The sequence below is a fragment of the Neltuma alba genome, unplaced genomic scaffold, assembly GCF_004799145.2.
Source record: "Neltuma alba isolate B1F8T4 unplaced genomic scaffold, ASM479914v2 tig00003571_pilon, whole genome shotgun sequence".
NCBI lineage: Eukaryota > Viridiplantae > Streptophyta > Magnoliopsida > Fabales > Fabaceae > Neltuma > Neltuma alba.
Window position 1 is genome coordinate 1 of NW_021633337.1, and position 27,835 is coordinate 27,835.

At 39.1% G+C, this 27,835-nt stretch overlaps 3 protein-coding genes and 1 pseudogene across 5 annotated transcripts; 3 read left to right on the forward strand and 1 right to left on the reverse strand.

Annotated features, from left to right (window-relative positions):
* The first annotated feature begins 6,006 nt into the window (after positions 1-6,006).
* LOC114741926 (uncharacterized) lies at positions 6,007-13,499 on the forward strand (annotated as a pseudogene).
* A 1,297-nt stretch (positions 13,500-14,796) lies between these two features.
* Positions 14,797-17,282, forward strand: LOC114741930 (protein ALTERED XYLOGLUCAN 4-like). Its single transcript, XM_028930179.1, has 4 exons — positions 14,797-15,200; positions 15,300-15,586; positions 16,297-17,095; positions 17,149-17,282. The coding sequence occupies exons 1-3, from the start codon at positions 14,957-14,959 to the stop codon at positions 17,062-17,064; spliced, it is 1,299 nt and encodes a 432-aa protein (XP_028786012.1). The 5' UTR covers positions 14,797-14,956; the 3' UTR covers positions 17,065-17,095; positions 17,149-17,282.
* Positions 17,283-18,760: 1,478 nt separating this feature from the next.
* On the reverse strand, positions 18,761-20,194 carry LOC114741925 (uncharacterized). The gene has a single exon (XM_028930174.1). The coding sequence runs from the start codon at positions 19,448-19,450 to the stop codon at positions 18,899-18,901; it is 552 nt and encodes a 183-aa protein (XP_028786007.1). The 5' UTR covers positions 19,451-20,194; the 3' UTR covers positions 18,761-18,898.
* Positions 20,195-22,337: 2,143 nt separating this feature from the next.
* On the forward strand, positions 22,338-27,565 carry LOC114741927 (protease Do-like 9). Of its 3 annotated transcripts, none has more exons than XM_028930177.1 (9): positions 22,338-23,127; positions 24,862-25,061; positions 25,135-25,315; positions 25,401-25,592; positions 25,732-25,967; positions 26,540-26,656; positions 26,737-26,787; positions 26,866-26,881; positions 27,263-27,565. In XM_028930177.1, the coding sequence occupies exons 1-9, from the start codon at positions 22,602-22,604 to the stop codon at positions 27,343-27,345; spliced, it is 1,602 nt and encodes a 533-aa protein (XP_028786010.1). In that variant the 5' UTR covers positions 22,338-22,601; the 3' UTR covers positions 27,346-27,565. The 3 variants fall into 3 exon arrangements, with proteins under 3 accessions (XP_028786010.1, XP_028786008.1, XP_028786009.1); XM_028930175.1 differs by having other exon boundaries at positions 22,341-23,127; positions 26,866-26,970; XM_028930176.1 differs by having other exon boundaries at positions 22,341-23,127; positions 26,564-26,656; positions 26,866-26,970.
* The last annotated feature ends 270 nt before the right edge of the window (positions 27,566-27,835 follow it).

Below are 27,835 nucleotides of genomic sequence, written 5' to 3' on the forward strand. Positions count from 1 at the left end.
AAAAATACAAAAGGACACCACATATAGAAATAAAACCATACATTCAAGCAATAAAGTAAAAGGTGAGTGAGAAATGAGAATGGCAAGAGTAGACAAAAAGAAAAGGAAAAGGACGAAGATGGGGGGAAAAGTGAGGAGTGGGCTTGAATAAAGAGACAAGTGCGAGACAGCCCTCAGTGCTGGTCCACCCATGAGGCCAAAGCCATCAATACGCCAAACAGGCAAGAACTGACTTTAAGACATCCAAAACGAAAGCCAGAGTCGCTGAAAGCGACCTGCATCATGTAATGTGGAAAAGAGCTTAAAGGCTAAAGCAGTTTCCGTGTGTACAATTATTATTTGTCGTTGTTAGAAGCTGTCAAAATCTTTCACTTTCATACCCCACCTCACCCCCTTCCTATATACTTTGTCATCTCAAACACGCACACCTCCCACCCCTCTTTTTACATATCATCAAAGCTGAGGCTGATCTCATCTCATCCCCCACTTTCGCTTTACTTTCATCCCCCATGCTCTGCACAATATCAACCACTCAATTCAGTTGATGTTTCCCCGTAAAACTTGCTCTTTCTATTTTTGGTCCCAAGCGTCCCTTCTGGCCCTAAACCTTGTCAGCGCTACGGATTTCACAATCTCAATCTCTCAATTTTCCCAGTTTGGTCTCTTGCTGGTAAGCGGCAGCCGTGCAAAAAGGATCATTGAATTTATTTTATTCAAAAACTTTTTAAGAATCCACCGCCTCTACGGATATCAATTTTGGTTCCTTTAAGTTTCATTCCAAGCGGTAATATTTGTGTTTGTAAAGTCTTTCTTTTTTGTCTGTTTCTTGGTAAAGGGAATACTAGATTGTCGTAAGAATTTATCTGATTTTGCCTACATACGTCATCATCTTATCAGGGTGAGCAACATTAACGTGTATTAGTTGGACGAATCTTCTCGGCACGTCGTTTTCTACTGTAATCTTTTGACTTCTTATTCCTTAAGAAAGCAAAGGTATAATAACTGGCACCAAGAATTCGTTTAAATCTCCCTGGGTCAAGGCCTTCCATGTGCTTAAACAATTGGTAGTGCGTGATTACCTGACCAGGTAGCCTCATCTACTATTTTTAATTACAATTCCAATGACCTGTTCCATGTTGTTTATGTTCTTCTTTTTCCTTTTTCTGGCCCTTGAAATGACAACATCAAAGACTTTGAAAGAGCAGTACGTATTTGGAATGCACAATACTCCCAAAGAGAAACGCAAAGAATGCTGTGTTTTTAAATGAACCTGGAATCTCTCTTTGTTCGTCTTGTCTTTTCTGGGGAGTTAATGAGATTCGAGCTTTGAAAATGCTGGCCTTGATGCCTGCATCAAAATCACTTGCGGATGATGGCAAGGCCAAAGAAAATGACTCCTGAAAATGACGATTGATGCGCCTTAAACCATCTTCCACCATTAAATCAGTATAAGGAAAAAAAGAATTTCGTCTTTCTCGCTTCATCTTTTTCCCCACACACACATAAATATATCTTTGATCTTGATAAATTCTGATAGAATATTCCCATTTTTGATTTTGATAGCCGTTGGAATGTTTTTACATCTTTATAAAATAGTACATGGCTAACTCCAATCTGTTAGAACTGCGTCACAAATATTTGCGTTCACGACGACATATAATCACTTCAATTTAACGGAATGACGAATATGGACATCGTTACAAATTTATTGTCATCCTTCCTTCTTCTTCTTCCTCCCCCTCCTTTTTAAATCAAACCTCAAAACGACTTTTTGTTTTTGGGACCAAACCTCGACCAGTTATTAGACCGCACGGCATTAAAAATCGTATGAGACCAACCGTTTTTTTAGGCGAACCCCGGCTTTCTTTCTTTCTTCCCCCCCCCCCCCCCCGCTTTGTAAATTTGTTCTGCAAAGATGACCAATACGTATTAGTGAAACATGATGCAATGCCGCAGAATTCAGACATAATGTGCAAAACAAAAAAAATCAAGTAAAGGGATTTTTATATTTTTGAAATTTACACAAAGCTGATTCGAAAATAAATAAATAAATAATGAAACACGCAAAACGCCTACGTGTTTTGATTGAAATTGCGTAATAACCAGCTAAAATTGATGTATTTCGGGAAAAAAAATACAGTTTAATAGAATTTGAGGGAAAACGAGTGTTCATACAAATTTGCTAAATTTTATAAGTGGTAATTCGGATATAATACTATATATTATATAACATAGTCTTGTTGAAAATTGTAAAAAATTCATGTTGGTTGAACAAATTATACAGCCTAAATCACAAGTTCAGTACATTTCCCGAAACTTGAGAAGTGCTCCATATTGCTCGGAATAAATATTATATATCAACTAACTAAAAAAGGACTTGAATATTAAACATTATATAGAAATAATTATTTTACATATAAATACACAAATATGCTGGAATATAAAGATTTGTTTGAAAATTTAACTGGTTAAAAAAATTTTAAATTTGATTGAGTGTAAGCATAACCTGTGAATGTAATTTTTTTTTTCTGCTGTGTATAATATATTATTAATTATTTATAAAAATTATTAATATAAAAATCATTTGTACACAATAAAAGAAGTTGTATTTACAAATTATAATTGCGTGCATTCAAATTTAGTTTCAAACTGGGACCAAATTTCCCAGCATTAAATTACGTTATATGTGCTGATCAATGGATTAGCCGGACTGAGACAAGTCACAATCAAAACAGATAGCCAGCGCAGCAGTGGCCAAGAAGAACCGGTAATGCTTGCCCAATCCTCCTCCCTAACTACCGTTCCTTAGACTATTCACTCTCTCTCTCTCTCTCTCTTAATTTTTTTCAAAAATTTTGGGGGTAGGGTTTAATAATAAAAACAAACAATTAGGTCATAATCAGACCCGGAATAAAAAAATCGGATACGTTACCCAATGTTGCTTTCATTTCAAAGTTTGCTTTCTTTATTAAAAAAGAAAAACATAATGAAACAGGTCCAGGGAAAAAACAACAACATAATCAATCACTGTCTCACGTCAACATCACAGACCCGTGGGATTTGGACGCTTCTCTTTTCAAAACCTCTGGTTCTTTTCTTTTTTTAATTAAATAGTCGGGCATGCACTAATTAATAATATAATTATAAAAGAGTTTATATAAGTATATATTAAAACCCCTAATTCTAGCACAATTGCTTAGCCATAAACTCGCCGCTCTCATTTATTCCGTTAACCTCACTTTTGGTAAAGACAAACCATGTGAGGTCCTCCTCTCTATGTTGTCTATTATTTTCTATGGCAATTCTAACAAGTAAATTATCTCTACTCGCGGATCTCGCACGTTGCTTGCTTGCTTGGATTTTAGAATTATATTCCTCCAGCGTAACATGCCCTCCAATCTGAGCCACTCTTTAAAACATTTTTTTGCCCCAGAAAATCACAATCCGTGTCATTCAATAAATTTTATAATAATATTTTCAAAAGCATTAAAACAAGTATGTTGAAAAAATTTAAAACAAGTTATTATAGAAGTCAATGCAAGGTGCAGGTTGGTAATAGATAAATGTAAATATAAGTTTTTTTTAATCAAGAAATGTATATGAGTTTAAATACCTACATTTATGTCGGTAAGAGCGTTCGTGAGTTTTTTTTTTTTAAGCGACGGACAATTTTGTTCGTTCTATGCTTCCGAGGCCTTGCGCCTCTTTTATGATGCAAATGTACTTTTATTGACTATTAATACTCCTCCGGTCTTTATTATAAGACTTAATTTGACTTTTTATTTGGTCCTAATTATAAGACCCAATCTATTTTCTCTCTTATATTTATACATTTTTTTTCCAAGATAATCCTTCTAATAATGATAGTTTTAACCAATATACTTAATTAGAAAGAATATTTTAGGAATAACAACACTTATTTATTAAATAACCAACTTAACTTACTTCCTTAATCTCCTCAAATAAGTCAATTGGGTCTTATAATTAGGACCGGAGGAATTAATTAACATAAAAAAGAAAGCAAACGGGTTGATTCGTATCATTAATCACTCTTTGCTTAATTCCAATAGGAATTCACAGTTCGGATCTCTGTTTTCGAGAGAAGAAACATGACTCATTGTTATAGGTCCGATCCTAATTATAAAAACTGGTTAACTAATTTAAAGAGATTAATAAAAAAATTAAGATAATTATTTGTTATAAATAGGTATTAAATATCTTTGCTAATTAAGTGAATTGGTTAGAACTATCATTATTAGAAAGACCATCTTAAAAAAATACATAAATATTAGAAACAAAGTGAATTGAAATTTTATATTTAGAATCAAAATAAAAATTAAACAAGATCTTATATTAAATACCAGAAATAGTAATTAATAATAGTAGTAGCGTGGTAATATAATTATATGATTTAATTTGGCGTTGGGTCCCCCCAAAACCAAAAAAACACATAAACACGTACATGCTAATTTAGTTTGGTTAAATATCATATCATCTCTCAATTTTAACATAAGAGCTGGTTGTATATTTAATTAGGTCATAAATATAAGATATTTATTTACTTTGCTCTTCATTTTTTTAGTTTAATTTTTAAATAATTTATATGATTGTTGTACATATTAAAGGATTTGTATCAAATATAACTTCAACACACATAATTAATAATGATTGTATATAACTAATTCAATTAATTTTTTTAATATTTACAGATTAATTATATAGCTGTTATATTAAACACCGGAGGTAGTACTCAATTTCTAGAATCGAAGTTACATGCAAATAATTTATCTGATTTTTAAAACTCTGCAGTAGACCTAAATTTTAACACTCGCGCAAACAATTCCCATGCCATTAATTTACCCATTATTATTTTACCAAGATAATATCTGTGACATGCAGTCTATTTTCATGTGATTGAAAGTTTTAAAAATTATCCTTATTTAACTTAAATTATGAGAAGATTATTCTTCCATGTAAAAAAATGTACGATGGGGATTTTTTACATTGAGGGGTTAGTTATACAAAGTCGTCGACATAAATTTGAAATAATAGTTGTTACTACAAGAGAAGATATGTGGATTGAGACTGGAGAGGCGTGGGTTCAAATTTGAAAGGCAAAAATCCAAGCTTTCAAACGGTGAGGAAGTATAGAACCTTTTACATGTGGCTCAACTTAAAAAAAGAAGAAAAGAAAACATATACAGACTTTTCTCATTTTTGAATTTTAAGAACAGATTATTATTTTTTACAAAATAATTCACTGAAAATTAATTACTGAATAAGTTTTTTGTTCCTAAAGACAAAGAATTGTTTTGAATGTAAGAAACCAAACAAAATATGCATTGTTTTTTTTTTTTTTTGGGTTTTCTGGGGTTCTTCTGGGGGAAAGCAATGGCGCGTAATTACGACCATCGTCTGAGACTATAAAATGGGCAGAGTTCATACAGCCGAGCTCGGAGTTCCGCCTAAAGCATCGTATCATGAAAACTTGTTAATTTTAAGGATCTTCTGTTAAAAACCTCATCCTTATTTCTCATCTCAAGAATCAGAGACTAGCCCTGCTATTTAACTTTTGAATTAGACACGCCTTTCAAGTCCTAGTACTGATAAACAACCTATTACTAGACTTTTTTGTATCATAATTATGATTCGTGACAAACGTGCTCCTACGTCTTCCATTTTCTTTTTCTCTATTTTTGACCAAGACATGTCTTCCATTTTCATTCCCCCCGCGAAAATATTTCCTACTAATATTCTACACGAGCAGACTCAAATTTTTCTGTTTGGAAAAAAAAAAAAAGGGATTTTGTTTGAATAACACAAATTGCCTGTTCTTCCGGGTTGGCAATGTTTTTGAGATTAAACGGAGGCTATTACAGGGCGTTTGGGTTAACCGTTTGAGATTAGGGAAGATGCAAACGATGTCGTATAGGTGGTGATAAAAACGACGCCGTGGGCATTGTCCGCATCACGCATTACCTTGGTAGAACTGGCAAATTTCTTGGCCCCAAAACCATTTTTTCTCTCTAATTCGCCGATTCGCGGAGCGCATCGACCTCTCAACCTCTTTCGTCCTTCCCCCATCGCGACTTGTTCGCACAAAATCTCTGGATTTCGCTACTATCAGTTACTTTTTATCGATCTCAATGAGACGAAATCCTCCCTTTTTCTCTTTGGCACCTCGCTGCTAACGGTGGCCACCTAAGCCCTACTTCCCGCTATACGGGTGCAGCTTCCTCGATCGTGGACTTTGGTTTTGCTCTACCCAATTGAAGATCTACATCCGATCTAGGGTTTTCTTGTAGCCCCTATTCTACGAATCTAGGGTTTCTAATCGGGTCAAGAAGGTGGAATTCGATTTGAATTGATGTTTCTTTTCAAGGATGAAGTTGGGATCGATTCAGTATTCAAGGGACATGGAGGGTTATGCATGTGTTGGGAGGTGAGGAGTGGAAACAGAGGCGGCACATGTGGCCAGTCCCTGTCACCTGTCACCGCGACGACTGTAGCTCCCGCTGCCGATTCTTCATCATCCGAATTCATATGCAAAGTATAATAGCGTTCCCCTTGTTACGTTTTTGGGGATTGTTAATCTATCCCGTTCCTGTTATCCCTATGGGAGCTTCAGCTTTATTCCCCTAATGTTTCCCTGAACGATTTTTATCCTCACGATATTATCTCCGTGTGTTTGCTTGGGTCAATTCTTGATGTTTTAGTCTTATCTCTTAGGGTATGAATTATCATTAAATTTCCTAAAATTTTCGATTGTCAAATCTTCCTAATGTTCGTACTTCCAATTTCACCTTTTTTGTTTTAAAGAAGAATCCTGTTAAAGGTTCTTATCTTAATCAATTCTGGGTTTATTCATTTCATGGGCATACCTTTGACTGGGGGAAATATGTTCTTTATGCTAAGCTAAACGAGACGAGACTTTTCTTACCGGCATTTTTTTGGCCTTGAACGGATAGACTTTACCGTTTTAATTCGAGCCTCGACAATATACATTTCTCCCTCACTTTATTGTCTATTTGTTTTGTGACGAACTCATGTTTTAACGTTTTTTCAATTGACAATCCATCTTGTATGAGTGTAATTGCATTTCTTTTTTTCACATTATAAATGTTGTTGCCCGTTAAGGCATAGCAGTTTTTAACGATGATTTAATTTGTTCAGGGCTCACAACTCCTTTCTAATTTTGGTATGCGCTGGTCATTTGTTTGCTAAATCGTTCAGTGAATCAATGGCGTTACTTCAAATTTTGTTTTGGGAGAAATAGGCTTTGGGGTAATTTCTGGGCATGGCATTATTATTGCGACTTAAGGAGAGGAGTAGGATGGTTGGGCAATGGAGTTGGAAAGTCGTGTTTATTGCTTAATGCTTAACGGGATTTTCCCATTTAATTCATACAGTTGTTCATGGAACTCTTATTTTGCTCGGGATAATTTATTATGTATGCCTTTAATTCTTTAGTTTTCTGTTCCTTTTTTTTTTTAAATATTTAATTGAGATTTTGCAGAGGACAAATACAGCCCCCCTTCCCCCAACAAAAAAATGTAATTCTGGTTTTGAAAAGGCTGTTCACGAAAAAATAGTCTGGTTTTAAGAAGAATGTTACAAAAAATGGATTTCAATAAACTAGGGAGAACATATTTTCGAGCCTTTTATTCATATTCAAAATATTGTTTGTTTCCATTTTTTATTTTTTGCAAAGTTTTAAAGATTTATGTGATTTTCATGTTACAGGATGGACGTGAGATCCGTGTTGGTGATTGTGCACTTTTCAAGCCACCCCAAGATTCCCCACCTTTTATAGGAATAATTCGCAAATTAACATTGAAGAAAGAAGAAAGTCCGAGTTTAGAAGTGAATTGGCTTTACCGACCTGCTGATCTGAAGCTTGCAAAAGGGGTCCAGTTGGAAGCTGCGCCAAACGAGGTCTTTTACTCCTTTCACAAGGATGAAACACCTGCTGCATCATTACTCCATCCGTGTAAAGTTGCATTCCTTCGTAAAGGTGTTGAACTTCCTTCAGGGATATCCGCATTTGTCTGTAGACGAGTGTATGACATTAAGAGTGAGCGTTTATGGTGGCTAACTGATAAAAACTACATTAATGTAAGTCTTCTGATATTTCTCCATATCATAATTTTGTGTATAATAGCTTCATTGATAAGCTTGTGAACTTTAAATGGATGCAGGAACGACAAGAAGAAGTTGACCAGCTATTAGATAAGACAAGACTAGAAATGCATGGGGCAGTGCAGTCAGGAGGCCGTTCTCCAAAACCCTTGAATGGTCCAACATCAACACCTCCACTGAAATCTGGTTCTGATAGTGTTCAAAATAGTTCGTCCTTTGGTTCACAGGGTAAAGGAAAGAAGAGAGAACGGGGTGATCAGGGATCTGATTCATCAAAAAGAGAACGATTAATCAAAACAGAGGATGGTGATACTGGTCAACATAGGCCAGAAAATATGCTAAAATCTGAGATTGCTAAAATTACTGACAACGGTGGTCTTGTGGACTTTGAGGGAGTTGAAAGACTGGTACAGCTCATGCAACCCGACAGTGCTGATAAAAAAATAGATTTGGCTGGGCGAATAATGCTTGCTGATGTAATAGCAGTCACAGATCGGTTTGACTGTCTTGGATGGTTTGTACAACTCAGGGGTCTGCCTGTATTGGATGAATGGCTGCAGGAGGTTCATAAGGGGAAAATTGGTGATGGTAATACGCCCAAAGAAAGCGACAAGTCTGTTGAAGAATTGCTGTTAGCTCTACTTCGTGCGTTGGATAAGCTTCCAGTGAACCTTCATGCTTTAAAGACATGTAATGTTGGAAAGTCTGTGAATCATTTGCGTACTCACAAGAATTCTGAAATTCAAAGAAAGCTAGGAGCTTAGTTGACACTTGGAAGAAACGTGTTGAGGCTGAAATGAATATTAGTGACTCAAATCTGGATCTAGCCGGGGTGTCTCTTGGCCAGCAAAGCCTGCATCTTCTGAGGTGTCTCATGTTGGAAGTAGGAAAACAGGTGGATCTGCTGAGGTAGCTGCAAAGAGCTCTGGTATGCTGCTATCTGCATCCAAAAACTCCCAGGCTAAGATTAGCTCAGGTGAATCACTGTCCAAGCTCTCGCCATCTGCCACTTCTAAAGCTACTACCGCCTCAGTAGCCTGTAATTTGAAGGAGCAAAACGTTAAACCTGGAGCTGGAACATCAGATTTACCCTTGACACCTATCAAGGAGGAAAGGAGCAGCAGTTCTAGTCAGTCTCAAAACAACAGCTTATCTTGTTCTAGTGAACAAGCAAAAACTATCGGTTCTTGTAGGGAAGATGCAAGGAGCTCCACTGCTGTGTCAATGAGTGTGAGCAAAATTCCTGGCAGTGCCTCTCGCCCCCGGAAATCAAGCAATGGTCTGCATGGTTCTGCTTTAACTGCAGTCCAGAAGGAGCCCCATCCTGGAAAAAGCTTGAGTAGAAACTCGGCCTCAGAGAAGGTTTCACCGAATCAACCCGCCCGTGAAAAATCACCTGACGTGCCTCTTCCTGATCATGGAAGTAATCAGAGACTGATCGTTAGGTTGCCAAACACTGGCCGAAGTCCTGCCAGGGGAGCTGGTGGGGGATGTGAAGATCCTGCAATTATGTCTGGCAAATCATCACCTCCTGGAGATAAGCATGAGAATGTGGATAGAAGAGTGAAATCCAAAACTGATGGTTCTCAGAATAATAATGTCACAAATATGGCCGCTGATGTTTGTGATGCTAACGATGCTGTGACTGACTATGAGGAAGGTAATGGCTCACCTACTGGTGAAGAATGCAGGGCCAGTGAAGATGGTGATAAACTCACGGAAACATCAAAGCCAACTAGTTCATCCGGATTTCTTTCCAGATCAGGGCAGACTTATGATGCATCCTTGAGCTCCATAAATGCATTAATTGAAAGTTGTGTGAAATTCTCTGAAGCAAGTCCCTCTGTGTCCCCTGTAGATGATGCTGGCATGAACCTACTTGCCACTGTAGCTGCTGGAGAAATATCTCGGTCAGAAAATGTGACGCCGGCAGTTTCTCCGGGGAGGAAGTCTCCTGCAGTAGATGAATCATGCTCAGGCAACGATAATAAGTTGCAACATTCAGGTGAAGCAGTTGGTTGCACTCCTGAACATTTGAAGGCTACCGAAGATCATGTAAACACCGTTGATCCATTGCAGCTCAAGAATGATGCAAGGCACACTGTAGGATCAAGATCATGTGATCTGTCTGAAGATGGCGAAACTACACAATCTGCTTGCAAAGAGAAAACTGGTGATGGTAAAAGTCAAACGAATTTGTCCCCTGCAGAGTTGTCGCGTAATGTGGAAGGTCCATTCTTAGGGCCTGAAACCAAAGAGGAAGCATCTGAAGCAGTATTGCCTGCTAAAAAGGAGAATGTTGCAGGGCCCGAGGGAGCTAGTTTGCTTCATGAGGAGAGGAAAATGGAACTCATTGGGCTAAGAGCAGCAATAATTCAGACTCTAAAATAAAAACAAGGAGTTCTATTGATGAAGACCGGAAGGTTGATCATGTTAATGAGAGGAAGATGGAGAATGAAGCATCAGTTTCTGAAGGGCCTTCTGCAAGTCTAGAAATAGAGAAGGAAGTGTGTGAAAAATCACCTGAATCATCTACAGGTTTGGTTAATGAGAACCAGATTAGTGGGGAAAAAGTGGCAGGTAGTATCATCTCAATGCAAAAGCCCACTCCTCTGGCGGAAAAACAGCACGAGTTTATTGAGGGCAGAAATGAGAATGTTGTGGTACCACCTTCTGCTCCTAGTTATCCTTTGATGGAATCTAATGTTGTGAGTGCGGCTGACGTGAAACCATGTGAGATGGAACATAGTAAGGAGAGACAAAGGGATCTGGACTCATCAGGGCCTGCTTTCGACAACCAATGTACTGCAGATAATTTGGATAGAAAAGAAGTTCTTGGTTTCGGCACTGATTCATCAGTACAGTCTGAGTCTCCAAAACGTTCTGTACAAGAGAATGAAGTGCTAAAAAAGCCTTCTGGTTTTAATTTGGACAGAGTTATGTCTGATGGTGCGGCTGAACAACATGCCTCTGGTGTTAGTGATTCACCTGCTGCCAGAGAGCCGGATGTAGCAGTGAAGCTAGACTTTGATTTAAATGAGGGATTTCCTGTTGATGACGTGAATCAAGGGGATGTTGTGAGACAGGAAGAACCCATCACATCATCTGCAGTCCATGTTCCATGCCCATTGCCTTTTCCTGTTTCTTCTTCGATGTCTGGGGGTTTCCATGCTTCGATTACTGTGGCTTCTGCTGCCAAGGGGCCTGTTATTCCACCTGAGAACCCATTGCGGAGTAAGGGGGAACTTAGGTGGAAAGGGTCAGCTGCTACCAGTGCATTCCGACCGGCAGAGCCCAGGAAAAACACAGAGCAGCCATTAAATACTAGTGATAATAGTGCTACCAAGCAAGGTCGTGCTCCTTTAGATTTTGATTTGAATGTGCCTGATCAAAGAAGTTTTGAGGATGTTGCTTCCCATGGCTCTTCAGAGACTTGTTTAGAATCCTTGCCTCGTGACCGTGGGACTGGAGGTCTTGATCTTGATTTAAATAGAGTTGATGAGACTCCTGATGCTGGTTGTTTTTCTGTGAGCAAACTGGATATTCCTTCTTTACCAACTAAACCTTCGTTATCTGGTGGTTTATCCAGCGGTGGAAATGTATCAAGAGACTTTGATCTAAATAATGGGCCAGGCCTTGATGAAGTTGGCACTGAAGCCCCAGCACGTAGCCAGCAGATAAAAAGTACCCTACCAATGCCTTCGACTGTTCATGGTGTTAGAACAAATCATGCTGATTTTGGGAATTATTCATCATGGTTTCCTTCAGGCACGTCCTATCCTGCAATCAATGTCCCACCACTTCTGCCTGGTAGAGGAGAGCAGAGCTTTGTTGCTGGTACTGGAGCACAGCGAATCTTGGGTCCTCCAGGTAGCACTTCTTTCGGTCCTGAAATCTATAGGGGGGCAGTTCTTCCATCATCTCCAGCTGTTGCTTATCCTCCCAGTACACCATTTCAGTACCCAGGATTTCCTTTTGAAACAAATTTTCCTTTGTCTTCAACTTCCTTTTCTGGCTGTTCAACACCCTTCATGGATTCCTCAACGGCAGGTGGACTTTGCTTTCCTGCCATGCCGTCACAGCTAGTTGGGCCTGGTGGTGTTGTCTCATCCAATTTTCCCCGTCCTTATGTTATGAGTCTTCCAGGTGGTACAAGTAATGTGATGCCTGAGAGTAGAAAATGGGGAGGTCACAGTCTGGATCTTAATTCAGGCCCTGGTGGTGCGGATACAGAACGGAGAGATGATAGAGTGCCTTCAGGGTTGAGGCAACCTCCTGTCTCAAGTTCCCAAGCTTTGATGGAGGAACAGATGAAGATGTTTCAGGTGGCAGGAGGTGTTTTGAAGAGAAAGGAACCTGACGGTGGTTGGGATGGAGCTGATAGATACAACAGCTATAAACAACCCTCTTGGCAATAGGATCACAATTGTTTGAGGCAAATTTTCAGGAGGTTGTGAGCCCCCTTGTAAGCTCTCTTAATCCTTCTATTGTTTATGAACTCATGGTATTTCATTGTTTCTTGGGGTTTTGCGAAATTTTTTTTTGGGTGGTTTTTCTAAATATTCGAGGTAATAAACATTATTGAGTGATTATCTTATGCGAACTGCTAAGTTCGATGCAAAGTTTTCTTGTTGCTTTATTGGTTTGGCTTATGTTCTAGCCTTCCAATGGCCATTTTCATATGTATGTTAGGAGCATCCCTTGACATTGTCTACTCTGCAATCTGAATTGTCGGTTGAAATATCTGTCTCTGTGGTTCATATATTCTGATTTCTGAAATTAAAAAGTGCCTCTACCTGGCTTTTCTTTTTACTGTTAATGCTTGAGATATGGTCTAATTTGAACTGTTATGGCATCATGCAGCTTTTGTTCATTAGGTCAGAAATATTGAAGACGATACAAGTGTCAAGCCAGCCTCGAATGAGACTGCAGCTGTGCCTTATCATTTCTGACAGACAGGGATCTGGGCCTCTGATGCAGCTGTTTTGAATGACTGTGCATGGAATTGTGATATGCTTCTTGCAGATGAAGTTTTTCCTGTGTAGATATCTAACTTAAACAGCAGATGTGATAATGCCGCCTAGATTCAGATTCAGAGAAGTTGGCATTGAGTGTATGACCGCACTGCAAAAGTACCGGACTCCAATCCGTTCTCCGAGCATTTGGATGGAGAGGATTGGATGTATGAACTGGCTTAGGCTTGGGGCCAGTTTGGGCCTTCTTTCAATTATTTTTTTCAACTTCTTGTTTCATATATAGTTATTGCTGTAGTCTTGACTGCCGAATTTTGTCACTTTATCACATTCTGGGGTATTGATAATGCACAGGTTTAGCCACCATGGTCCATGTGTTACTTTGTATCTTTTGCTTCCTCCTCTCTCCCCTTATCTTCCTCGTAAAAAACTCGAATTACAGCCATAATTGGATCGATGAGTCCAATCCGTTCGAGAATTTAATAAAATAATATTTGCATTTGCAATGTCTACTCTGTACATAAGCCATTTACATAAAAGTGGGAACAGTGCTTCATAAGACTGAGGAGGTAGTTGTGGGAACAGGGGAAGAATTATTTACCACGCTCCTTGAGGCGCAATTCGGCTTTCTTTGCGAATTGAGGCGGAAATGCCATCCTCGATTCTCCCAAAACAAAGTAATGAGAAAGATGACATCTGAATGCTACTGGCCGAGATTATCTGGATTCACCCTGTCAATCTCGTAGGCCCACAATAACCGGGGGGGCCCGAAATACGCGTCTATACCTCTTCATGTCCGGTTTACTTCGCTCTCATGTTTTCTTTCAAGTTCGATGTGTTATTTTTGTCGCACTTTGTTGCTGAATTAAATTAAATTAAAAAGAACAAACACGCGCGCGCGCGCGAAAAATAAAGGTGGAAAGTCAGGACGAGAATGCACTTTGCGTGGCCTGCACGAACTGTTTCAACATGCAGGGATGATGTTTGATTCCCTATCCTTGAAGTTTAAAAATATCAGGTCCATTTTTTTTTAAAAAGAAAATAATTCCTGTATAAGAAATTCGGGTGTGCATGACCTGAAACTAACATGACAAAAACAAATTGAGGACTCCAGACTCCAGACAGATGTGATCCTCATGCTAAAAGACCGTTTGACTTGTTTATTTTTATAAAAACCGCTTTTAAAAAACTAACTTTTTTACTTTTTTTTTATTTGTTTGCTGTGGCAATTAACGAACATTTTAATGGCTGACTGTTTATAATTTGCATAATATAATTACCTTTTATTATAGTTACAAAAAATGACTCGTATTTTTCTTGAATAAATTAAGCCACGTGTAAACTTTTTAATTGGTTATAAGCTAAGCTGAACGCGTTTTATTGAGACTTTTCCATTTCCATGAGAGCTGAGCATAATGTGAATGCTGCTTCAAAGCTGAAATATGGTTTAGAAGTTTAGATTGCGCCGATAATTGAGGCCTTCTCTTCTATATCCGTCAAATGAATTTAATTTCTTTCAAATACTACTATAATTCTATTCTATTACATTCTCAAAAATTAGACTATCAACATGCATAATCCACTCTGTCCTTTAGCCTTCCTCGCAGTTCACACTTATATTATAATTATTCTGTATAAATCCAGTCCCTCCAATTACAGCAAAAGGTATAATAGCTGGTAATTTACTAATTATTAGTTAGTTAATTAAAAAGTCAAATTCTCGCTTTGTTCTCTCTATAATTAATACGGCGGTTTCACAAAACAGAACGCTCTCAATTCTCCCCTCCCTCCTTCCCAGCCATTCTTCTTCTTCTTCTTCTGCCTCCGTGTCTGTCACGAATGCCATGAAATCTTCAGGTGCGATATTTCTGGACAGATTTCTGAGCAACACCAAAAGAGAACGATGCTTCAACATAGGCAGTGCCGTTCCTTTCCTTCTCACTTGTTTCTTCGTCGCCTTCATTTTCAGCTTCTTCCTTCTCTACTCCCCCAATCCCCTCTCTCTCGTCCCTGACCAACCCTTGCACCAACCTCACAAGCAACATCAACGTGCCTCAACTCAACTCGCTTCACCCAAACCACACAAGCGTAACTTCCAAACCAGCCCTCACATTCTCATGCTCCTTCATCATTTTCGTTTTCTCAATTGACGTTGATCAATTTGGTTCCTTTCCCTGTTTTTTGCAGAGCAGAAAACCTGTGACTTGTTTAAGGGAAAGTGGGTTCGAGCTCCCAGAGAGTCATCGTATTACACCAACTGGAGTTGCACCACAATTCCCGATTCCAAGAACTGTTTCAAGCAGGGCAGAGAGGATCGTGATTTTCTGAACTGGAAATGGAAGCCTGATGAGTGTGACTTGCAGAGTTTCAACCCCAAAACCTTCCTCCACATCGTTCGAGGGAAGAAGTTGGCATTCATAGGTGACTCTGTGGCAAGGAACCACATGGATTCCCTCGTTTGTCTCCTCTCACAGGTCAGTCCAATCACTGCCCCAACTAAATTCTCCTATTCTTACGCTGAAAAAGTCATATGTCCAGTCCATACTTTATTTTCACGCGTTGAGATGAATTCGGAATTCCTTCCTTGTTCTCCGAGGGAATTTGATTCTCGCAACCGAAATATGTGGCGGAAAAGTTGAAACTTGAAAGAGAGAGAGGATTTTTTTTTTTTTGGGTTGAAAAAAAGGTTCCGGCTTGAATGTGATTCCCGTGTGCATGCTTATTCCATGATTGATATGGAAAGAACTCAACCAGCTGGCACATCCATTTGGAATTTTGCTCGTCGTTGATTAATTTGCGTAATGTTCAAGGAATGAAACGGAACCGAACAGATTGGAATAGTCGGCCAATCTTGGGGTTTTTTTTTTTTTCATAATCAGATTTTGAGCAAATTCCCTTTTATTGGTTTTAGACTTCGGAAAACTCTAATCTAATCGCCAGACCTGGAGATTGGAATTATCAATCGCGTGTTCCGCAGAGGGCTACGTTGGCACATGTAATCACAGATTTGAAAATAAATGCAGACAAATATCCGCGAGACACCTAGCCTGATGAAATCCCACATTTAATATTCATTATTGGGCAAGTCAAGCGGTATTAAAAACTATTCACTAGGGCTTAACTACTTACAAACTCGACATCAAATCATTAATTACATTAACCTTGATAAAAAAAATAACTGCAGGAGGAAACTCCGGAGGAGATTTACAAGGACTCAGAAGATAGGTTCCGGAAATGGCATTTTCCGAAGAGCGACTTCACGGTGATGAGCCTATGGAGCAGATTCCTAATAGTGGGAGAGGAAAGAATGGTGAACGGAACAGGGACAAACATATTCGACATGCACATAGACAAGGTTGACCCAGATTGGGCCAACGTTGTTCCAGACTTGGACTACGCGATAATATCAGCAGGCCACTGGTTCTTCAGAGCAATGTACCTGCATGAAGCCGACAAAGTCGTAGGCTGCGTTTTCTGCAGGCAACCAAATGTCACAGACTACGACATCGACTTCGCCTTACGAATGGCCTTTCGAGCAACCTTCAACTTCATCAACAACTGCAAGGACTGCAACAAGACATTGATATTTGCCAGAACATTCGCGCCGGCTCACTTTGAGAACGGGGTTTGGAACAACGGGGGCCACTGCAACAGGACAAGCCCAATGGGTGAATCGGAGGTTGATTGGACGCGGTTCGAGCTGAAGCTTAGGGATGTGCAGATGGAGGAGTTTGACAGAGGAACAAGACAAGGAGACGGGAGGTACGAGGTTGTGGATGTGACGAGGGCGATGATGATGAGGCCAGATGGGCATCCCGGGGAGCACTGGGGCAACAAATGGATGAAGGGTTATAATGACTGTACACATTGGTGCATGCCTGGTCCTGTCGATTTCTGGAGCGAGCTTTTGCTTGCTCTTCTTCTCCAGAGACACCCTTCTTCTAACTCTTAAAATTACACATGCATAGATTTATATATTCCATCAAATTTGTACCCCATTTTCTTAATAATAATTTAGATCCTCGTATCGTTATTTGAGCTCTGTAGCTGTTTCTAAATTCCCATGTCATGTCGTTGCATGTAATAACGCCTGCAAGCCCATATATATAGCCCGTTATCTATCGCGAAAGCTCAAGCCGAGCACAGAATCGGATGCAATCTCATTTTTCATTTTGCTGGTGAATAACATTCAAATTCATCGTTATATTCAATTCATGCGTGTACGGATCATCATATGAAAATCGACCACCTGCTTATTTGTTTGCATTTCATATAATATGCATAGTGATAAATTCAATATTTATAAGGCAAAATTAATAATATTTAAAACTTAGATGCAAGTTTGAATAACCCCAAAAATCTGATTCTATGCTTCTTGTCATCGTCATCATTCTGACTATTTCCCTTGCCGTGGCATTACCGTCCCTTTGGCTTAGTATATGAATGGAGCAAAATGCAGAAGCACAATCATAGGCACGACCGCAACTGTGCAGTGAGGCCGCTAGTGGATCTAGTTTAGCTCCTTTGAGTGGTGCGACTGGTTTTCTGATGAACACGAGCACCATAATTCATGAACGATGCTAGTAGAGAGAAATGAATTCAACTATTCAACGAATGCATATGCGCAACACAGCAAACAAAGATTACGCAGATCACGAACAGACAGCCTAAACGCAGCAATCTTTTGGAGGGATTAAATTACCATTTGCGAATGGTTAGGGAATTTAGAAGGTCCCAAATAAAACAGAATTGAAGCCTTGGTCAGAGATTACTCAAGCTCTTATTGTAATGTTCTTTTCTCTGTTTCCCCAATTCCTAGTGTCTGGTAATTTTAAAACAGCAATCAAATCAATAACAAGACATTTAAAGAATTAGCACTCAGATTCAGAATAGCAGCAGTTGTCATGTTGTATAGTAACTCCACCTACCTCACTCCCATTGGTCCAGTCTTCAGTGACATAATTCACAAACATCCACTACAATGGTTTCGCTAATAGAAGAAATATCATTGCCCTGAAGAGTATCTACGCAGAGGACAAGGTATCCTCACTGACCATAACAGAACGAAAACAAAGAAATGAACCATCCAATAACTCTGCATAGCTAGCACGGAGACACTGACCTTGATCCACATCCCGATCATCAGGCCCTGAGAAAGCCTGTGTGCTACAAACCAAGGAAAGGCCACCAAATGTATTCCCGCCAAATGGGCCAAACAGAAACATAAAAAGCAAATCTCCTTAAAATTTTGCCTCTCACCCCTCCCCAATCCTCAGAAGTTTGTAACCAAATATAGAACAAACCAAAACTTCAAAAATGCCTATTACAGATAAGAATGACAGAAGAGCAAAAATGTAGAAGAAGCACAAGTTTCTGGTTTTTTTTTTTTTGGGTCACTTAATGACCATGTCCGAAAAAAGGAGGAAAAAAAAAACACACAAGTAGACTTGCTTTGTCGCGTAATCACTTAAAGGAGCATAGTTGTATGAACTAATTGCCAGTTATCATGCATTGTGACCAGCAAGTTGGAGGCAGCCAGTCTCACATTCATTACACCAACACATTATAGGAAGAATTAAGATTTCCAACACAATCAAGATGAAAAGATGACATAGTAATAACTTTATGAAAACAATAAGCTAAAAAGTAAAAATAAAAGTTGTAGAATGCAACTCTCCACTTGTAATGTTTAATAATTGCAACACTGACTTCATTCAAATTCCATTTCAAGATGTAACCCATTAACACAAGTAGGATACAAGACTAAATTAGAATAATCTACAACCTCATGTTTCTACTGAATTACCAAGCGCAAATGAGAAGAGCTCGCGAGTGGGAGATAACTCCACCAGCCCAATATCCATGGCATACCCAGAAACAGGCAATTTCAAGTCCCGCAAGACACAAACCGCCTCGGCCATCCTAATTTTCGGCACTTCCTGAGCTACCGCGCAATAAGGAATCCAAGAATCTGGGCGATAATCCTCTCCTATCTCGAAACCTTCTTTCTTCATTGCATCGCACAGCTGCGATTGGAACTGAAGCAGCCAGATTGAAGGGGTCGGTGAAAGAAAGAGTACATTATTGTCGTTTGGTAGGCACCCGATTGTAGAGAAAGATAGAGGCAAGGGTTCCTGCTTGGCGGCGAAACTCTTGACAACTGATTCAAGTTTGGCGGAATCAGCAAAAGGGCTGGAAAAGAGAGTGATGTGCGGGCGAGACTCGATTTCGATGAGATGGGTGCTGATTTGTCGCCGAGCCAGCGCATTCCAGGCCTTCAACACCTGGTTTTCTAGCGCAGGATCGAAGTAGAGCTCGATAGCGTAACCTTGTGACATTGAAGGAGCCACAGTAACAATAGAATTTAAGAAGCAAACTCAAAGATTCAAATCAAAGATCTTGGAATACCAGAAGATGGAAATTGAGGGAAATAAATGATGATATCAGAGCAGCTCATAGAAGTAAACGAAGACAAAAAGAAGCCGGATTTCGACCACAGTTCAGATATAATAAAAGAGGGTCACAAGAAAACGGAGTGAAGGAATCTGAAAGTGAGGTGACCAATAATTACGGTGGGAAAGGCGCATATAAAGTAGGGAAGGGTGCGAAGATATGAACGAGAAATCGAAAGAAAATGAAGAATCCCGTGGGCAAAACTCGGTTAGGGTTTCAATCAGTGAGACACAGAAGAAATACCGAGGAGATCACGGAGGCTTGGCAATCAAAACTGGACAGCGAGGAGATCTTGCCGGTCGGAACAGCCGTCCAACGTTGGCGAGTACGACGCAAATTGGATTGGCGCAGCGAGATCTTACCAGCTCCAACTCAAAAGCAATTTCGTTTTCCTTTAACCCGAATCGCGATTCTAGACGCCTCTGGCAGTGTTTCGTTCGAGCGAGGACTGAGGCAGTGTTTGTTTAAGGGTTTTTGGATGAATTTCTCACGTGTCCTTCCTCTGGGTCATCTCAGCTGCTCCCTCCGCCTCGCTTCACAAGTCTCTCGCCCTTCCTTTCGTTAAACCAAAACACCCTTGGATCGGATTCATTTCTTCTCTCCGTTCAACCAAACACAGCCCTACCCTTTTTTTTTTTTTGGGTACCAAGAGGGGCCAAACACCCAAAACAATTAAAGTATTCCTCAAAACAAAACGTGGGCACCCAAGCCCCCCCCCCCAAAAGTACATCTCCATCCAGCCAACTGTGCAGACCCATAGGAGGATCCACCAATCACTGTAAGCCAGAGCCCCTAGATAAGTTCCACTTGGCTAACCAATCTGCACAAAAGTTGCCCTCCGTGAGTGCTTTCTATGCGCATCTCCCACTCCTCACTGATCTATGTCTGAAGCTGTTTTATGAACCTATTCTTTACAGTATTATGAGTGAAAAAATCAGAAAGAATAGACACAGCAAAACTGGAATCAGACTCAATAATAACTCTTCTGAATCCTGTTTGTTGCGGAAGCCAAAAAGCCGACCAAACACCCCACATTTCTGCAGTAACCGCGGTATAGATACCAGTATTATTGACAAAATCTGCAAGCCAATCACACTGTCCATTCCTAATTAAGCCCCCACGTCCAGCCATAGCCGGTAGCCCTATGTTAGGTTTTTTATTGCTATATTGTTATTATTAAAACCTGGAATTCATGGCACAGTAAGTGATACAAAGAGAAGAGACTCTAGCAATTTAACCCTTGTTTCATCAACTTTCATCTGTGCCTGCCGCCTAGGAAGAGATGGAGGGTGATTAAAGATGTAAAAATTAAACATCAAGACCACAAGACATCTTATTCAGCTTCAATTGAGTTCTCCTCTCTAAACCTGTGGTCCAATAAGATTTGCCGGTTCCCACTAATAAGAAATCTAACTTCATCCCTTATGTAAGTATGTGTTTTCTTGCTTCATACAATTTTTTCGGGGGCCATGGTCATATATATTGATATCAGAACAACTGTATTCAAACTAAAACAAAACGATACATATAAAACTGGGCTCTACTGTAAAACATAAGAATTTGTGCAATCAAGTAAAGCCCAGTTTACCAGTGAGAGTTGATCTGATGACATAGGTCAGCATTTTTCAACAGGACAAACTAATATTTGAGTTCTTATTAAAAAAAAAATAATATCTGTGCCTAATAATATCTCGAATGGAGTTGTATTAAATAAGAGGATACCTGTATCTACTGTCTAGCATTAAAAAAAAAAAAACAGAGAGAGAGAGAGCCCAATTTGTGAGCAAACAAGCAAATTAACCCAACATAAATATACAACTAGTTTATCAGAGAGGATTTACTTAGAATTAAATAAACAGACCCGACATAGGGCTTAGCATTCAAAACGGCTTTTACAGTTCACGTAAGCCGAGACAAAACTCTCACTACTTACTCGTATTCCGTAAATCACGTTTGAAAAGCTACTTATAAGTCAATCCAAACAAGCCCATAGAGATTTAAGCAGACCACTGTATATATATTCACTGTATTGAATATTGATCACGATTTTAATATCACGCATCAATTTCGGGGAAGTTTGGTCCAGGCTCCAATTTTATTTTATTTTCAAAGAAAGGCTTTTTCTTTTAAAAAAAAATTCTGTTGAATGCCCCTACGTGGGTCACAAATCACAATTTTCAGAAAAAGTACTCCCTTAAGCACGGTCTCTAAAATAATCTCAAAGGCATCTTTTGCAAATGTTCCCAGAAGCCTCCCCTCCGATCACAACCAGGGATGGGTTGGATTTCTTGCGTCATGAATAAGCTTCCCGACAATGTCTGATTTGCTTCCCTCCTTCCTCCCATCTAAAACATATTTTCCCCATTTCTCATGTAAATGTCAACAAGCTCTTGAACGCGGGATTTTCCTTTTTATTTTTTACACTGGACTTTTGGGATAAAGTTCACTATGAAACACGTGGCCTACATGATACGAAAGCCCCAGGAGGATTCTTGCCGTCTTCGACAAGTTATTCCAAACTTTTCTCTGCGTAAATTGTCGTCACAGGGATGCCATGCGATTCATATAATTTCTATTCAGATTTGCTTTTATTTGCTCTGTTCAAATCATTCATATACCACCTAACCAATAAGATATTTTTCACACTGGTCATTATATTTTAAGCAGGACAAGATATTTACAATTTAAAAGCTGACCCCTTAAAATTCATTGAAAATAGCAGGATGTAGTTGCGCGGAACCTGAGTTATATATTATGTTATTCTTATTTTAATGATCATCTGCGTTTCTTAGTGGCCCCAAAGCATGTCCAACCAGTCGGTAATCTCCTCACCAGCCTTGACTTCTACCGTGTGACTCCTCCTGGCATAGCTTGTGATCCGGGTTAAGTCAGAAAATGGAGACATACATCCTCGAATCTGATATTTTTTATGTTGACGATGATCGACAACCTTAACATAAAAAGCAGCGCGGAGACCTTCGTAAAACCAGCACACACCTCTCTGAGGGTCATCGCCTGTTATCCTCTCTTCACGAAATGGGTGGAAATAGGAAAAAACGGGGACAAAAACCGAAAACCCAAGCCGGCGGAACCACCGCCGAAGACAGACACCTTAACAGCGTTACCCCAACAACAAACGATCTCGTTTCAGCTCCCTCGGCCGTGAATTCTTCCCGCCGTCGCCCGAAGTCGCAACCGCCCGTGACAGGTTCACCGGAGGCGACAAATTCGAGACATGCCGAGCAGAACGGAGGTTGTGCTTCTACGGAATTGGTGGCCGAAGCCTCATTGATGCCTGAGCGGGACGGCGAGGTGAATGCGGTGCCTTCAAGGGACGCTGTCGTGAAGGTTTTTTGTGTGCATACGGAACCGAATTTCTCGTTGCCGTGGCAGAGAAAAAGGCAGTACAGCTCTAGCAGCAGTGGATTCATTATTGCAGGGAGGAGGGTGCTGACCAATGCGCACTCCGTGGAGCACCATACCCAAGTCAAGCTCAAGAAACGGGGGTCCGACACCAAATACTTAGCAACAGTACTGGCCATTGGAACCGAGTGCGATATAGGTAAGTGAACCTTGCTCTTGATTATTATATAATATAATAACTAATTATTGAATTGATTTTAATTAACTATTTTTTATATTTATTAAGTTTTTTCTAAATTATTCTTATAATACTGCCTCAAGTAGAAGAGGGAGAGGAGATATTGAGGAAGATGGTTATATTATTTTAGAAAAAAAATATCATATTTATTATAATTAATTAACTTACTTAATTTTTTAATCTAATTAAATTAGTTAAATAGGTCTTATATTAACGACTAGAAGAGTAGAAAGACAGTCCAACTATTTTATTTACATTTATTTTTATAACTGTAACTATTTATATATATAAATTAATGATAATGATTAAATAAATAATATTCCCATTATGAATATTATATTCATTGAGACTCAAGAAGGTGGTGGTGTTTTTTCCTTGGGGAAAAAAAATCCTTGAAAGTGACCTGGGGGTTGTGGGAGGGCCGGATGGTTTGGTACTATATGTGGAGCGTGCATAATATAAAACTTAAGTTAATTGATTTGGAAAGATTTAAAAAATCAATTAAGTTAGTTATTTGTAATAAATATATGTTTTTTTTAGAATATTTTTGTTCATCATGTATGTTAGCTAAAACTACAATTTGATGGAACTATATGTACAACTACTATAAAGACTATTTTAAAAAAAAATAGATAAATATAAAAAATAAAATGAATTAGAATATTATATTCAGTATGAAATTAAAAATGGGAAAATTACACTCAGGTCCCACAGAGTACAATTAATATAAAAAAGGTCCCACGAAATCGAGAAATGATTCTGAAGTCCCCAGGGACCTGTGTGTAATTAATTCTAATTGTGAAATTACCTACTTACCCCTGTTAATTTTATTGCAACAATTCGTTTACAATCTCAACAGTGGCTGTTAACAACCCGAGAAGACGTGATTGACAACCTCGGCAGTGCTCATGGCAACTCACTCTGTGGAATATCAGGGGCGTTGTTGAGGTTGTTAACCATCTCTTCTCGGGTTGTTAACAGCCACTGTTGATGTTGTAAATAGGTTCTAATTTTATTGCAGCAATTCGTTTACAATCTCAACAGTGGCTGTTAACAACCTGAGAAGACGTGATTGACAACCTCGGCAGTGCTCATGACAACTCACTCTGTGGAATACCAGGGGCGTTGTTGAGGTTGTTAATCACCTCTTCTCGGGTTGTTAACAGCCACTGTTGAGGTTGTAAATAGGTTCAAATTAACAGGGGTAACTACGTAATTTTACAATTAGAATTAATTACACACAAGTCTCTGGGGATTTCAGAATCATTTTGCGATTTCGAGGGACCTTTTTGATATTAATTGTGTTCTGTGGGACCTGAGTGTAATTTTCCCATTAAAAATCAAATTAGCTTTTATATGGGGTCTTTTTCTTCCATTTTCTAGAAAGCCAATCCTATAAATCACCATCTATTTTTGCATCAAAATTCCAAACATGAAGTGGCGACCATCTCTCTTCCCATTTCGCTTCATCCACTTCTCTACATTATCTTTGGCATCTGCAAGATGTTAAGTTCGTTTAGATAAATGCAACAGCGAAAAACAATAATCGTCAAGACTCAAGAAGATATGATATATGAGAGTATCAACAAATACTTATATGTTGTCTATGAATGAGTATATTGGGTCGTAATCCTCCTGTGTATATGTGTTTTGTAAGATGTAAGAAATCGCTTATCATAATAATTTTATGTTCAGCACTGTTGACGGTGAGTGATGATGAGTTCTGGGATGGGGTTTCACCTGTTGAGTTTGGTGATTTGCCTGCACTGCAAGATGCTGTTACTGTTGTGGGCTATCCAATCGGAGGTGACACTATCTCTGTAACCAGCGGTGTTGTCTCACGCATTGAGATCCTCTCTTATGTTCATGGTTCAACTGAACTCCTGGGACTGCAGGTTAGAGTCTGAAAATATATGTTGTCTGATCTCCTGGTTGATAGCTCGTGATTCAGTTCATATACTTGTTCAGATAGATGCTGCAATAAATTCAGGAAATTCCGGCGGACCTGCTTTCGGTGATAAGGGAAAATGCGTGGGGATTGCATTTCAGTCTCTTAGGCATGGAGATGCAGAGAACATAGGATATGTGATACCTACTCCGGTTATCTTACATTTCATCCGAGATTATGAAAAGAATGGAGAATACACAGGTGTGTAAGGGAGATACTATGCAACTGGCTGTCGTCAGTTTGGTAATATGATTCCAGTTTTATCTTTGGGTATTATCCTTCACAGGATTTCCAGTTCTTGGAGTTGAGTGGCAGAAGATGGAAAATCCTGATTTGCGAATGTCAATGGGCATGGGACCGCAGCAAAAAGGTGTGCGTATCAGAAGAATTGAACCCACAGCTCCCGAATCTCAAGTTCTGAAGCCATCTGATGTCATTCTTAGCTTTGATGGGATTAATATTGCCAATGATGGAACAGGTAACTACCGTTCCATGTCTTGAATGGGTTGGCTATCCCATCATGATGAATTATACTAAAATTTTGCGCTTTTCCTGACATGTATATGGGGTTGTACTTTTGTTTGTAAACTGATATCTGGTTTGGGCTATGTTTGTAGTTTCATTCAGGCATGGGGAGCGCATTGGTTTCACTTACCTTGTCTCTCAAAAATACACTGGAGATATAGCTACAGTCAAGGTTCTCCGGGATTCGAAGATACTTGAATTTGACATAAACCTTGCAACTCATAAGCGCCTTGTCCCCGCCCACATCAATGGCAGACTTCCTTCCTATTATATTGTCGCTGGATTTGTTTTTGCTGCCGTTTCCGTCCCCTATCTTCGTTCTGAGGAGGTAGCTTTTATCTTTCATGATTACTTTATTTCGACGACGTTCTTTTACTTTAGTTGCCTCTGAAAACTTCATTTCATTTTTTTGGGACATAGCTATTATTACATTGATCTTTGAGGACCTAGGTGTCATTCTCCCTTTCATTTCTTTGTTTTCAACGTTTTGTGTGGATTAAATTCTTGAGGAACTAGTTTAGATCTAAATTTTCAACCTCACGAGTATGCTTGGATTAAGGAAGGATCGAAAGGGAAGGGAACGGATTGCTGACAGAGCAATTTCATTTGGTTTATATATGAGTCAAACCCTTCTGTTTCCCTTCTCTTCAATCCATACTGCATCGAACAGATCAATGACGTGCGTAACATAGATTAGCAAAATTTGGTGCTTTGGTTCAATTTACGTTTGAACTGGCTTACATTATTCAATGATCATGTGCGTGCAGGTGTATTTGTGTTTCCTAGGTGTGGTTTTTAGAAATACTGAACTTGCATCTTATTGCAAGTGGTATGCTTATATGCAATTAGAAATAGGCCACATGTTTTGCTTTTGTAATTGTAACTAGTTTTCTTATGTAGTCTCTCTCTTTCGAGGGTGGAAAGGATTCTGAAATTGACGCCCCCATCAGTATTCTGGACAAGCTTTTTCACGCGATGGCAGAGTCTGCTGATGAACAGCTAATTGTTGTTTCTCAGGTTTTTCATCCATTTTCCCCCAATAGATGTGCTGTTTCCGTTTTAGTACAAGGCCTCATACTTGAAATTATCTGTGTTAGGTTCTGGTGGCTGACATCAATATTGGATACGAGGACATTGTTAACACTCAGGTAACAAAACTTTTACAGACATCATTCAATGTGATGTAAGTTGGATATTTACCAGGTTTGATATGTGCATGTGTTTAGGTTCTTGCCTTCAATGGTAAGCCTGTGAAGAATCTGAAGAGCTTGGTCTTCATGGTCGAGAGTTGTGATGATGAATACATGAAGTTTGATCTGGAATATCAGCAGGTCACACATTCACGATTGCATATTATGTTTCTGTTCCTTTAAGCTGTGAATTCCCTGAAACATTATTTGAACAGAATTCTTCAGGCTTTTAACGTTATTGAATGAATATCCTGAAGAATTGATTTCTGTTAGTAATGCACGATAATTACCAGAATGGTTTCTCTCACATGGCATGTATACAAATATTTGAAGACTATATATAAGATAGGTTAAAAATAAATTATTACAGGTGTTCCCTCAGAGATAGAGATGGTTATGAAATTTTAGATGACACATAATTCTATTTCCGCAGATAGTAGTGTTGAAGACGAGCACCGCCAAGGCAGCAACTCCAGATATTTTGAAAACACACGGCATACCATCTGCAATGTCTGATGACCTGAGAACTTGAAAGGTTTGGGTGAAGACTGAAGAAGAAGGTGTCAGAAGTTAGAACTGATGATATAAGCAAAAGCCTAAAAGCATAGCTGGGGCGTGTAAATGGGCTAAAGGCTTTATGTCCATCCTTCTCATTTATGCCCCTCACACGGGGATATATTTTTTAACACCCGGATGGGTCATTCACAATCATTCTTATTGGAGACACATATATGAAGTTCTCGCATTGATTTTTCTGTTTTCCTACAGATGTTAAAAAGATAAATAGATTATTCTAATTACACTTATAATAATTTTTACTGCTCAAAATCCGTAAAAATCACCTAATGTTTTCTGTTATTTTTTCAATAGTTATTGAGATTTTCATTGTTTTTTGACATCTATTTACTGTTACTTTTTGTGCGTAGAGCACTAAGGCGTGTCATTCAGTTGATGCTGTCTCGAAAATATATAGTATTAAAAAAATTCTAATAATTTTTAAGGTACT